This window comes from Sturnira hondurensis, unplaced genomic scaffold (genome assembly GCF_014824575.4).
Source record: "Sturnira hondurensis isolate 20B ecotype Veracruz unplaced genomic scaffold, ASM1482457v3 Scaffold0011744, whole genome shotgun sequence".
Taxonomy (NCBI): Eukaryota; Metazoa; Chordata; class Mammalia; order Chiroptera; family Phyllostomidae; genus Sturnira; species Sturnira hondurensis.
In genome coordinates this window covers 854,061-866,286 of record NW_028084375.1, presented here as the reverse complement: position 1 = coordinate 866,286, position 12,226 = coordinate 854,061, and the positions used below count along the sequence as shown (strand labels likewise).

At 54.5% G+C, this 12,226-nt stretch overlaps 1 protein-coding gene and 1 long non-coding RNA gene across 5 annotated transcripts; one reads left to right on the top strand and one right to left on the bottom strand.

Moving 5' to 3' along the window:
- The first annotated feature begins 593 nt into the window (after window positions 1–593).
- On the top strand, window positions 594–3,391 carry LOC118996791 (uncharacterized). Of its 2 annotated transcripts, none has more exons than XR_005068552.1 (3): window positions 594–759; window positions 1,226–1,370; window positions 2,972–3,391. It is a non-coding gene; the product is annotated as an uncharacterized LOC118996791 (long non-coding RNA). The 2 variants fall into 2 exon arrangements; XR_005068553.1 differs by lacking the exon at window positions 2,972–3,391 and adding an exon at window positions 1,574–1,819.
- A 1,131-nt stretch (window positions 3,392–4,522) lies between these two features.
- On the bottom strand, window positions 4,523–7,683 carry C2CD4D (C2 calcium dependent domain containing 4D). Of its 3 annotated transcripts, none has more exons than XM_037060352.1 (2): window positions 6,756–7,683; window positions 4,523–5,904 (listed from the first exon to the last, which is right to left on the bottom strand). In XM_037060352.1, the coding sequence occupies exon 2, from the start codon at window positions 5,666–5,668 to the stop codon at window positions 4,610–4,612; it is 1,059 nt and encodes a 352-aa protein (XP_036916247.1). In that variant the 5' UTR covers window positions 5,669–5,904; window positions 6,756–7,683; the 3' UTR covers window positions 4,523–4,609. The 3 variants fall into 3 exon arrangements, with proteins under 3 accessions (XP_036916247.1, XP_036916248.1, XP_036916246.1); XM_037060353.1 differs by having other exon boundaries at window positions 4,523–5,897; XM_037060351.1 differs by having other exon boundaries at window positions 4,523–5,755.
- Between the last annotated feature and the right edge of the window lie 4,543 nt (window positions 7,684–12,226).

The window sequence follows — 12,226 nt, the reverse complement described above, 5'->3', positions numbered from 1 at the left end:
GGAGATGGGAGGGAGAAGTGGGCTTATGTGGCGGGATTGTGCCTCTTTTTTCAGGATGTGATCAGACCAAGGTGCCTTGGTTCCTTGAGGCCTCTGCCTGCTTAGCCCCGTTCCCTCACTGCCCTTCTCCAGAATTCCCCCACTCCTTAATGCCTCCGCGTCCTCCTGGGCTGTTGGGCCTGGGGGAGAGTGTGGAGGCAGAGGAACAATGGGAGGGGAGTGGAGGAGAGAGGTGCTACACTTTGCTAGTTAGGGGGTAGAAGGTCCCCCAGGCTGAGTGGGCCCACACTGGCACCTGCACCAAAGAAGGGCTCTGTGGGGGTGGGGGTGGGGGGGCTGCAGGACGGGGAGGCTTCGGCAGGTCCTGGACGCCACTTCTCCCTCACACAGCCTTGGCCCAGAGTTTGATTAGCTGGGCCTGGCTCTCCTCATTACCCAACAGGCCAGCTGGCTAGGGGCCAGCCTGCAGTGGGGAGGTGCCTGGCACCTCCTCCTGCTTTCCCTCGCAGCTGGTAAACAGCAGAGCGAAAGCGGCCACGCCACAGCCTCGTGACCGTCCCACTCCCCCCCGACCTGGTGCACGTGGCACCTGGCGTGGAGAGGGCAGGCAGCTGTCCCTTCCCTCTGGGCCCTCCCATCTTGCCACAGTCTGCTCCTGCCCGGCCCTGGAGCTTCCCACTCTGCTGCCATCAGCACCTCTGTTCCTGGGCAGCTCCCAGAGTCTCCCAAAAGCTGCAGCATGAGGGACAAAGGTTAGAGGTAGAGGAGGAATTTCCGTCCCCCCAAATGGTTGACAAAGGAGATGGGGAAGATTGGAGTGGAAACTTTGGGGGACCACCTCATATGGAGGGTAGGGTGTGTGTATGTTTGAGCCTCTGACTGTCCCTGTGTCCTTTTGGTAAATTCGCGGCCCACGCATCTCTGTGCACTTCCCTGCACAAAACAGGATGTTGGTCTGTTTTGGGGCTCTGTCCTTAGGCAGGCTTGAAATAAGAAGCAAAGCTCTCCAAAATGCCACCCCACCCAGCACCCTCTGGCAGAGGACCAGAGCTAGCAGAGGGCGGTGGGACAGGGTGCTGGGCCACGCTGTCCAGCTCCCCCTGCCCTCTGGGGCCTGGATTTGCTTCCACTCAGCATTCTCTGTCTCTCCCTGAGCCTTTCCCTGTCTGTGGCTCTTCTGTTTTCTGTCCTTTCCAACTGTTCTTTCTCTGTCTCTTCTCTTTAGGCCTCTCTTCCTCCGTGACTCTGGGTCCCAGGCCCTTCCTGACCTCTCAATCATGGACACAGAGTGAGACCACGCAGAGTGCCTGGGAATGGGCAGTTGGCCGCGGCACCATGCCAGGCAGCCCTGCCTGCCCCAGATACCACAGGTATGGCTGCCTCTCCCAGCTGGGCCACTTTGTACACTGTGTGGGATGGGGAGGAAGTGAGGGGTGGAGCAGGAGGTGGGGGGGGTTGGAAGACAGGGTCCTGGCCTCTAGGCCTAGGTGAGTCACGTGCTTCTCAGATATTTTCCTGTCTCCACCTTTTTCTTCCCTAAAGAGCATGGATGACTGCGGTTCTTTCTCCCCAGGGCAAGAAGGCACCTTGGTCATCCTTCTGGGAAGTTCCCCTCCTGCCTAACCTTCCTTTCTGCTCCAATCACAGCCCCTTTTCTGAATGAATCAGTCCTTTCAAAGCAGGGTGTTTCCTTTTCAAATACATTTTTATATTCTTATGCAAAGAGGAGGCTGATAGGGATCAAGAGAATCATTTTACCCCCCACAGTGCCCAAGTTACGTTATCAGGCTGGGGCATCTCAAAGCAGGGGGCAAGCAGCCTGGAGCGGGTGGAGGGTGGTGGTGGCGGCTTGGAACTGGGGAGCAGTCACCAACTTCTCTTTCCCTTCCTCCCCACCCCTTAAACCACAGAAACCACTTAAAGCTCAGTACAAGCCTGTCCTTCTAGGGAGGGCCTGGGGTTGTGAAGGGGAAACGTATGTGGGTCTTGGGCAGCCTGCACGCCCTACCACCCTAGCACCCCCTCTGAGGGCCACCTCCTCTGGGAAGCCTGATCTCACGATTAGAGACCAGTTTTCTTTGGGTCCTTTCTAGGAGGTCCATGCCTGGGGACACCTCAATCTACTGGAGTGATTCAGGGAGGGGGCGGTACCTCCTCCCCCTCATCCATTAAAAAAGAACAACCCTCTCTCTGTTAATATCTATAGTTCTTACAGCTTCCACCCCTCCCCCCTCCTGTCACAAAGGCCACTGTGGGTGGAGGGAACAGCTGGAGTTTGACCCTAGCTCCTGGCCCTGAACTTCAAGAAGGGTTGAAAAGCAGGAGCGCTGAATGTTGGAACTAAAAAGCTTGGACAAGAATGTGTGTGTCCTGCCACCCATTAGTCCTCAGTTACAAAGGGGTCTGACACGTGTTTGTGAAAGTGCTTGTGCTTGAAGGCCAGAGCAGTCCGTGGCAGGAGGTGTTCTTAGGACCTGATCTGCCCCAGGCCATATCTGTGGCGTTAGCTAGCCGGGAAGTTCCTCCAGGAACACTGTGGCCCCCATCACAGGGGGACAGTCACAGCTCTGAATTCTGGGTGAAATGCTCCCTAATAGGGTGGACTTGGGTGCTGCCTCACAGCCTCCTCCGAGTGGCAGGGGGCAGTGAGGGCCTGGGCGGAGCTACAGTCCTCAGTCTTCCCTGTAGCTAAGCTGATCCCCAGGTAAATTTACTTTCCCTCCCTGATCTAGTTCCTCAGGAAAATGGGTATATGGGCAGGTGGCAATTAGCTGGGTAACGCAAGTAAAATACAGGACCTGGTACAAAGAACTTGGTCCCTTTTCCCTCCCTCCTTTCCTCCATTCCTATAACTTTCTTCTCTTTATCTGACTCTGCCCTCCTATACCCCCTTTTTGCTTCATTTTTCTCTATAACATAACACCTAGTTACATTTTTTACATGTAACTTATTTATTTTGTGTCTTGTCCAGTCCCCACATCTGATTGGACCACTGCTGTAGCCTGTGCTGGTTGTCCCAGCCCCGCCTTCGGTGTTTGTTGGAGAAATGCACCAACAAAGGTTAAGTGACCTCAACATTTCTTTCCAGCTATTTTCAAATGGTTGTTGCAAGAAGATTTGGGGCTGAAGTAGAGGGCAGTAGTAGAGATAGTGTTAGACTGAGGGGTGGCCTTCATAGACTGAAATGGTTGGAAGGAGGAGACCCCTTTCAGGGTGACCTGGTGGGGAGGCAGCAGCTGGCACCGAGGAATATTATAGTGAAGTGACTCTGGAGCCAGACTCTCTGGGTTGAAATCCTAATTCTACTCCTCACTAGAGAAGTCCAAAGTCACACTGAACCCAGTAGTACTTAGCTCTCATGGGGGTCGCTGACAGGAATAAATGACTTAAGTTGTTGGAACTATAGTGCTTTGCCTGGTGATAATCTTGTTGGTCAATGCTACCACCTGGTGGACACCTGGAGCAAGACATGTTCCTGGCCTAGGTGGCCTAGGGCTAGGGTTGGAAGAACCTAACTTCTGGAAGCAGAAGGAATTAGGGTGCTGTTTGAATGGAGAAGTGTGTGTGTTGTATTAGCTTTACACATGCATAGGTATCAGGATCCAGCAGGCTCGGCCCTGGATCAGGGCGCTGTGGAAAATGAGAAAGGGCTCAAAGGGAAGGGCAAAAGAAGCTGTCCCGGTGCCTCCCTCCTCCCCTCCTCCAAGCCTGGCTTGAGCCAAGAGGAACCAGCTCCAAAGAGGGTGGAAAGACAGAAGGTCACTGCTGACGTCAGAGACATTCAGGTAGGAGGTAAACACAATCTGACCTACATTCATCCATCCACCTTCCATGCCCTCCCCCTGCTCACTGGGGCGCCCTTTTCTGGGCATCCCCAGCTCTCACATCCCCATAGGACCCTCTCCTCGCCCGGGATCTCAATTCCTGGGGCATCATATCTTGGTCATTCAGGACCTAAGTGCTACTCTGGCTCTGGGTTCTGGCTTTGCCCCACAGGATGGCACAGGTGTGGAAGGGACAGGCAAGAGCCAGGACACCTAAAGGCACTTCCAAGACCCACCCATTTCGCCTTTCTTCAGGACAGATGTGGCTCGTGTAGGGAGGTGGATGGGCGAGGGAGCTTTGATTTCCCCAGTGTAGCCCCAGGGAGCCCTCAGGGGAAGGTGGTTTTAGTCACAGAACTTTTCCTGGAGCGATTCAGTGGTTGGAGGGCTCCCTGAAAGGGCGGGGGCCTTGTTGGACAGGGACCCCAGGTCCTCCTCAGTTGAGACCTACTGAAACTAGTGTCAGAGTCTCCTGGGGAATGGAGCCCAGGACTCTGCGTGTTTAACACATACCCCCGGTTTTCCGATGTCTGGTTATTCTGATGCTCTTCTGAGTTTGAGGACAACTACTTTAGGTCTGCTCCAACTTAGGGTCCATCTCAATGAGCTCCTTCCATACCTGTATGGCCAGGGCAGAGGTAGGGGGCTGGGCTGCAGACCTGAGAGTTTGTAGGGTGCAAAAAGTGGAGATATCTCACTAAAGATAAACAGACCTTTTATTAAAAAAAATAAATAAATACGCCTGGCAGATGGAAAGGAATGGGAACTACAGACCCGGTCTCAGACTACAGGCTGTAGTGCGCAGGCGCCAAGGAGGCCCCTGGACCTAGCCCCCCACCCAAGGGGGGCAGCAGGGCAATAAGGGGCGCCTCGCACTCCCCCAGCAGCGCGTCCCTGCGCAACCCTGCGCCCCGTTCCAGCACCTTGGCCCTCAGACTGCGGGCGGCCAAGTCCGGCGGGCCAAGCCCGTCGAAGAAGAAGTCCTCGTTGAAGATGGGGTTGGCGCTGCGCCTGACCACGCGGCTCCGCTGGTCCCGCGACCGGACGCGCGGCCGCAGCCCCAGCACGACGAAGCAGCCGCCGCCGCTCCCGGGGCCGGCTCGCGGGCGGGGCAGACCCTCCGCGCTGACAAGGCGCAGCCGCAGTTGCCCGAGCCCGGCCTGGTACTCGGCCGAGAGCCGCAGCTGCCCGCCGCGGGGCCCAACGCGCAGCACGCTCTCCTTGGTCGGCCGCAGCTGGCAGCACAAGAAGTCCAGGTGGAAGAGCGGCGGCGGGGCCGGTTCCGCGCGGCGCGGCGCGTACGGGCTGGTCTCGGCTGAGCTCGCCTCCTCCGGGGACAGCGAGTGCGGCCTGGGCGGCCGGGCCTGGCCCGGGCCGGGCCGCGGCGAGCTGAAGGGCGAGGATTCTGGCGACGAGGCCGTGTCGCTGTCGGGGGCCCAGCAGAGGCGCAGGTCCGGGGCGGAGCCGTGCAGCCGGTCCTGAGCCGGGGGAAGTCTCTCGGCGGGAGCGGGCTGCGGCGAGTGGAACAGGGACTCGCGCCGGCGCGTGTGCGGGCTTTCCGGCAGGAAGGTCCAACCTTCGCGGCCCGCCAGGTGCGGCAGCGAGCAGGCCGCCGGGAGGCCCCGCCCGCTCGCTTCGCGCGCAGGTGGGGGTTCTGCGCCTCCGGGGTCCGGGAGCCGAGGTGGGATGAAGAATTGCGGGATGCGATCGGGGGTGAGGACGTTGGGGCAGGCGCGCACGGTAGGGCCCGGGACGCGGCGCTTAGAGAACAGGCCGCAGGTCGCCCACCGGGCCCCGGGCTCCGCGGTCCCCACCCTGTAGCCGGCTTTCTGCAACAGCCACATGCGGTGGTTGGGGGTAAGGAAAGTGCGAGCTCCGGAGAGGCCAGAAGGTGCCAAATGCAGGGTCTCAGTGGCGGTCTGGGGAGTTGGCTGGACGAGGAGAGAAGAGGAGAGGAGTCCGAGGTGGGTGTCGCTGGAAAGAACACCTGGCCGTCCGCCACCGCGACCTTGCCCGGGGCCTACGGTGCGCACGGTCCCCTATTGGAGCAGGAAAATCCAAGGGCGGCGAAGTCTGGGGGCTCGGGGAGAAATGGAGGGAGCCGGGGGCTAGGGACATTTTCAGATGCACACTCATTGGTACTAAAGTTGTCACCCACTTTAGAGCTAGAAAGCCCAACACACCCACTGGAGTACTAGACTTCTGCTGTGAGACTAGAGCAATACCTGCTTATCACAAGGTATGTGGTCACAGACGGACCCAGGTCCTAACCCTCTTCATACACACGTTCACCCTGAAGAGACACCGCGGCCCTTGGCCGGCTCACCCATCCCCAGCTCTCCCCTGCCCATTCCTTAGATTCGGGGTCTCCTCCAAGATCGGCCCTGGAGCCCCCGGGAATCCCTTCCCCCGCTGCCCAGGCTGCTATTCCCTGTTCCACGGCAAGCTTCTCCAGGCTGAGCAATCCTTCAACCGCAGCACCCTCCCGCACCGCACGCCCCCCCCCCCCCCATCGGCCTCCTCTTGCTCCTCCCTCGCCTTCCGGAGTCGCTCCAGTATAGAAGCAGACTCGCAGCACACCCAGTTGCTGCAGAACGGCACCCAGGGCCAATCCAAGAGACGCACCCTCCCGGGATGCAGAATCCCACCCGCCTTAAGCCCCAAAGGTCTGGCTGCCTCCAACTTGGCCCCACCGCAACCAGAGTATGCAGGGCGGGAAGGGCCTGGGCCGCCCCTCCCACTCTCCACTCCTTTCTCCCTAGGAAACCACCGAGCACAAAGGCAGCATTGATTCTCCGCCACCCGCACGGGCTCGCGGAGGCAACTGCCACCTTGCGCTCGCCGCACCCCTGCGTGCGCGGGGTTCCAACAGTCTGCCTGGGAGTCTGGGCCCATGCAGGCTCAGTCGGGCACCCAGAGGGCAGGCCTCACCTTTGGGCGGCCGCTGGGTCTTGGCCTCTGGTCCGGAGGCATTCAGAGCAAGAGGGAGCAGCTTCCTCTCTAGCTTGCTCCCATAGCCCAGTCCCACTGGGAGGAGCTGGCAGGGGCCTCCGTTGCCTACGTACGACCTCTTTTCCTGGATAAACAGCGCTCTGTCTCTGTGGCCATCAGCCCGGCCTCCTTAACTCCTTCCTCCAGCCAGGTTTCTAGCAGCATGCCAGCCCAGTGCCCCCGCCCCCTCTGCTGGGCCAGGCTCCTTGGGAGTTGGAGAGGGCTTCCGTGAAGAGGGAAGTGGCCCTCAGCGTGCGGTGGCCTCCAACCCTCTCTGCTGCGCCGGCCCCACCCAGCCCTCCTAGGTGAAGCCCACACCAACCACATCTTCTGCAAAACCCTCCTTGCTGGAGTCATGCCTTGGTCCCCATTGTACAGTTCTGGAGCCATCCCAATAGCTCCCAGACAGAGTGACTGGCAGTGACTAGTTCTCTGAATTGCAGCGGCCCCAGGAAAAGTGACCAGGGTCAGGATTTCTGAACGTAGGAACACTGAGGAAAGAGCTGGTTCTGTCAGTAGCCCAGGTCAGGCTTGTCAACAACTTCTCCTGCCCCTTCCTTAGTAGACGGCTATTAAATTGTGAACATGGAGGATGTCCCCCCTTCCCTCTTCTCCCCATGGGTGGAGCTTGGGAAGCACAGGCCACTGCTGCCAATGTGAGACAGACGCCAACTGCAGGCCAGGCATACCCATCATCCTTTAGTCTCTCAAAGCATCAAGCTCATTTCCTTTTTAGGACCCTCCCATAGACTCTCTTCCCTCCCCGGACCACTACCCCTTCATCCTTCAGGCCTGGAGGCCCTCTCTAACGCCCAGCACCCCATACTTTTCCCTTGTGGCATCGATCACATTTTTCCCCTGTGACTTATGTATGTGATTATTTAATGTCTTACTACACTTGTGCACATCATGAGGACAGTGCTTAGAAGAAGGTAGGTATTCAATCGGGATTGTTAAATGAATTAATGATATTAAGCAGAATTGTGCTTGAGTCACTTCTTTCCTCCATTTATTGTGTGAGGTGCTGGGGTAGCTAGGATGGAGAGGAGTCTAAGGGGAGAGACAGGCAATAAATGTGCAGAGAGCAGCAAAAAAGATTGTGAAATGCAGGAAATAAACAAGATAATTATTTTGACCTGTGATATTTGAGGATTTTGAGGGAGCATTTCTTTTGTGGAGATTCATGGCCACCCCAGGCCCTCCATTCCCACGGCTCCTGACTCAGCTCGGCCCTGGCCCTGGTGTCGTGACTGGGGCAGGTGGTCTTTGTGTCATGCTGCAGCCAAGAACATCACGGCTTTGGCGTTAGTCAGGCTGGGCCCTGGGCCCTGGGACACACTAGCTGTACTGTGTGACCTCTGATAGGTACTTTCATCTCTCTAGGGTCCACCTTCCCCGTCTGGAAAGTGGGGAAAATATACGTAACTCTCAGAGCTGGCGTGACGATTACGTGAGATCACAGGGGCATCGGTGAGGTTGACTTCTGGTAAAGCACAGGAACGCAGAAACCCCAACTGGAGCCTGCCCTGACAATAAGGACACTTTCGGCTTCTACAATAAGAAGTCCAGAGGTAGGGTAGAATTCAGGGGAGCTTGATTCTGTGCCTTTATTCACTCATTTATTCACCCATAGTTCTTTACCACCTTCCATGTGGCAGGCACTGTGCCAGAGTCTGGGGACACAACAGTGAGAAAACAGATAAATCTCCTGGCCAGATGGAGTTTATACTTCAGTGGGGAAAGAAAGACAACAGACAAAGATAACTTAGTAAAAATAGTATATTGGATGGAAGTCAGTGTTGGGGAGGAAATTAAAGTAGGGATCAGGAGAGTATGCAATTTCCAATAGTGTGGTCAGGGTGGCCCCTTTGGGAACATAATGTTTCAGTAATGACATGCAGGAGGCGAGGGGGATGTGTGAGGCTAAACCATTCTGTGTAGAAAAGTTGCAGATGCAAAGCCCCTGAGGCAGAAGCATGCCTGGAGTGTCGAAGAGGCAAAGAGGCCAGCGTAACTGGAACAGAACGAGTGAGGGGAAGATGAGGTTAGAACGGTGGAGTCTGTAACCACTGTAACAATCTCAGCTTTTACTTATGGTAAAAGCTGAGGAGTGATGTGACTGGACAAGTGTTAGAAGTGTTGCTCTGGTGGCTGTAAGTAGGGGGATAAGGATGGAAGTAGGGAGATGAGATAGACTTTTGAAATAATCTTTGCGTGAGATAATTGGGGCATGGATTGGGTTGTAGCAGTCAGTTGCCGGACATATTCCGAAGATGAAGTCAATAGGGTTCTTATCCCTGTCTAAAGGGAAAGAATGATAAGGTTTTTGGCCTGAGCAACTGGCAGAGGGAGTTGCCATTTACTGAGAGGGGGAAGTATTAGGAGCTCAGGTTTAGATTTGTTAAATTTGAGATGCCCATTAGACATCTAACTAGAGATGTGGAGTAAGCAGTTGGATATGCGAATCTGGAGCTCAGAGGAAAGATCCAGACAGGAAGTATAAATGTGGGCACCAAGAGAAATGTAGATGGAATTTAAAGTCACAAGACTTGATGAAGTGTAGGTAGCAAAGAGAAAGGATCCAAGGACTGAATCCTGGGCGCTCCAGCATTTAGAGGTGGGGAGGATGAGGAACCAGCTGTTCCAGATGCTGTGGCAAGGTCTGGTACGATGAGGCCTGAGAACTGACCATTGGATTTAGCAATGCAAAGTCACTGGTGACTTTGACAAGAGCAGATTTGGTGGGGTGGTGGAAGCAAAAGCCACACTGGAGTGACCCCGAGAAAGGGTAGGAGGAAGAGGGAGAGCAAAGGCTCTTGGAGAGTTTGCTGAGAGAGAAGAGAGAAGTGGGGTAATGGCCAGAGGGGGAAGGGTAATCAAGAGAGAATTTTTTCAGTGACAGAAATAATGCTGTTCTGTTCTGCAGATGGGAAAGACCCAACAGAAAGGGGGAAATTGATAACACAGAAGAGGGGAATTTTGGGAGCAGTATTCCTGAGTAGACGAGAAGAAATAGGTGTGGCGCATAAGACAGACTGTGCCTGCTGCGGGAACAGTTCACCCGCAGTTACTGGAGAAACGGTAGAAAAAAATGGGTGGAGATATGGTGGTGGAAGCTTATTTTTTCTAGATGCTTCTGATTTCTCAGTGAAACAGGAAGCAAGGTCATCAGCAGAGAGGAGGTGGTCCTAGGGGTTGGAGTAGAGAGGACCAGGAATAAAGCAGTCACCTAGGAGGGCAGGAGAGTGGATGGTGTAGGGAGCTGCGGGATGACCACTGGGTAGTACCACAGTCCCACTGGAGGGTAGTGATCATGACTTTAAAGTGAGACTGGACAGCGTGGTAGTGTTCTTTCTCCAGCTGGGCTGGGCTGCACATCGTGAAAGGGGAAATGAGCAGAGATTTGTATTTAGCCAGGAGTGTGCTCAATCTTTGACAGTTTACCTTCCTGCTCCCTCTTTCCTTCCATTTCCTTCTCTTGGTGGATATTAAGTTAATGAAATCAAGGGGGCCTACCAGAGTGCTCACCGTCTGTGCGCTGCACAGCAATGGGATTGAAAACCAACCGGAGATAATATGCAGCCTGGTGGGATCAGTCAAGGTCCAATCAGGAATTTGGCACTTGCTAGGCGGTTCAACAGACGGAGTTTAACACAGGGAACTTGTTACAGAGGTATTGAAAGAGCTAAACAGTCAAATAGGATGGCGAGGGTTGTTTAGCAGGATCTGTAACCATGGAGACACAGCTACTACTTGAGTTGCCTTCCACAGCAAAGAGAAGAGGAGAAATACCTGACTTTTCCCTACTTCCCACCTTCCAGTCTTTGGTAAAACTTCTCTAGTCCTTGACATCCTCCTAGATATCACCTCCATATACTGGCCTGGTTGGAATCCTGGCCAGTGAGAGGATTTCACCTTCTTCCTGTGGAAGAAGCTGTTTCTCACTCCTGTCCTCCGCAGGTACCACTGTTCTCACTGACTTATCCATCTTGCCAGCTGGCTCGTACCTTCCTTTTACCCCAGGTTGGTGGCACTCCAGGTACCTGTTTTCCAGCAGCAGCTAGGCCTTTGGCATGCTCGGCCCACATGTACTTGGGCATTTGTTTTTCTGGTCCTCATAGTGACTTATCCAGTTCATTATCTTCCCTCTAGAACTTTCTCCCTCTGATGGTCTTGCCTCCTATTTCACTGAGAAAGTCAAAGCACTCTTGGATGAACCCTGTCAACTTCCCCTCCTGTTCTGCCCCCTCCCCTGCCCACTCCTTCCCTTTGGTCTCAGAATCATGCTGATGCTCTCCCATGACTACTATCTCCAAAGTGCCCTTGACCCATCTCTAAGACCAGATGGCTGTTCTGTTGGATGACACCGCTCTCTCCCCTAGACTAGAGTTTCAGTCTCTCTCCACTGGCTCCTTCCAAAGCAATTTATAAATACACCCAAACCTTTCTCTTTTTTTTTTTAAAGATTTTATTTATGTATGTATCTTTAGGGGGTAAGGGGAGAGGGAGAGATACATCAATGTATGGTTGCCTTTGTGCATCCCCTGCTGGGAGTTGGCCTGCAGGGAACCAGCCTGCAACCCAGGCATGTGCCCTGACTGGGAATCGAACTGCAATCCTCTGGTTCACAGGCCTGTGCTCAATCCACTGAGCTATACCAGCCAGGGCTCAAACCTTTTTCTTTAAATAACATTTCAACAACAAAATTCCTAGAAAGAATCATCTAGTTTCACTTTGTCATTCCCACTCATTTTTTTATCCACCATAATCTGGATTTTGCTCCCACCTCTTAGCACAGGAGACCAGCACCTTCCTCATGGCCAAATCCGAAGGCCTGTTTTTACTTGTCATCTGTCTTGCCTTCTCTTAGTATTTGATACAGCTGACCTAACCCTTGTAAGGACCATCACTCCTGTGCCTCCTTAACGGGCTTTTTGTCCTCTGCCCCAACTGCAAGCCTTAGTGTGACCAGTGGTTGTATCTGGCCCCCTTTCCTGTCATTTCTTTTCTCTCCCCACCCACCCCTCCTCCCCCGCCATCATTCCCCTCTCCTCCTCCTCACTTGCACTCTGCATAATCCACTCCCAGGAGCTCCATGTCAGTTTTTCTATTGAAGAGTTGCAGATGAAATCAGTCAGTCATCAATGTTGAGCTCCAAACCATCATATCCAGGTTCCTGCTGGTGTTCGCCACATGACGAAAGTTCCATGGACACTTCAAGCTCAATGCATGTGAAAATGAACTTATTATCTCTTCCCACCTCAAACTTGCTTCTTTATATTCCCAATCATGCCACCTGGAACCACCAAGCCAGAAACCTGGAGTCACCCCTGAAGGCTCCGCTTCACAGACCCACCAAGTACAAGTAGCGGCGAAGTCCTGCACTCTGTTGTCTGTAACGTTTCCCATAT

Bases quoted from the DNA above. Each gene is read 5' to 3' on its own strand.
- C2CD4D (XM_037060351.1), bottom strand. From the start codon at position 6,797: ATGCCTCCGGACCAGAGGCCAAGACCCAGCGGCCGCCCAAAG. The intron at 5,756-6,755 runs GTGAGGCCTGCC...CTCCTCGTCCAG, and splicing joins GACCCAGCGGCCGCCCAAAG to CCAACTCCCCAGACCGCCAC.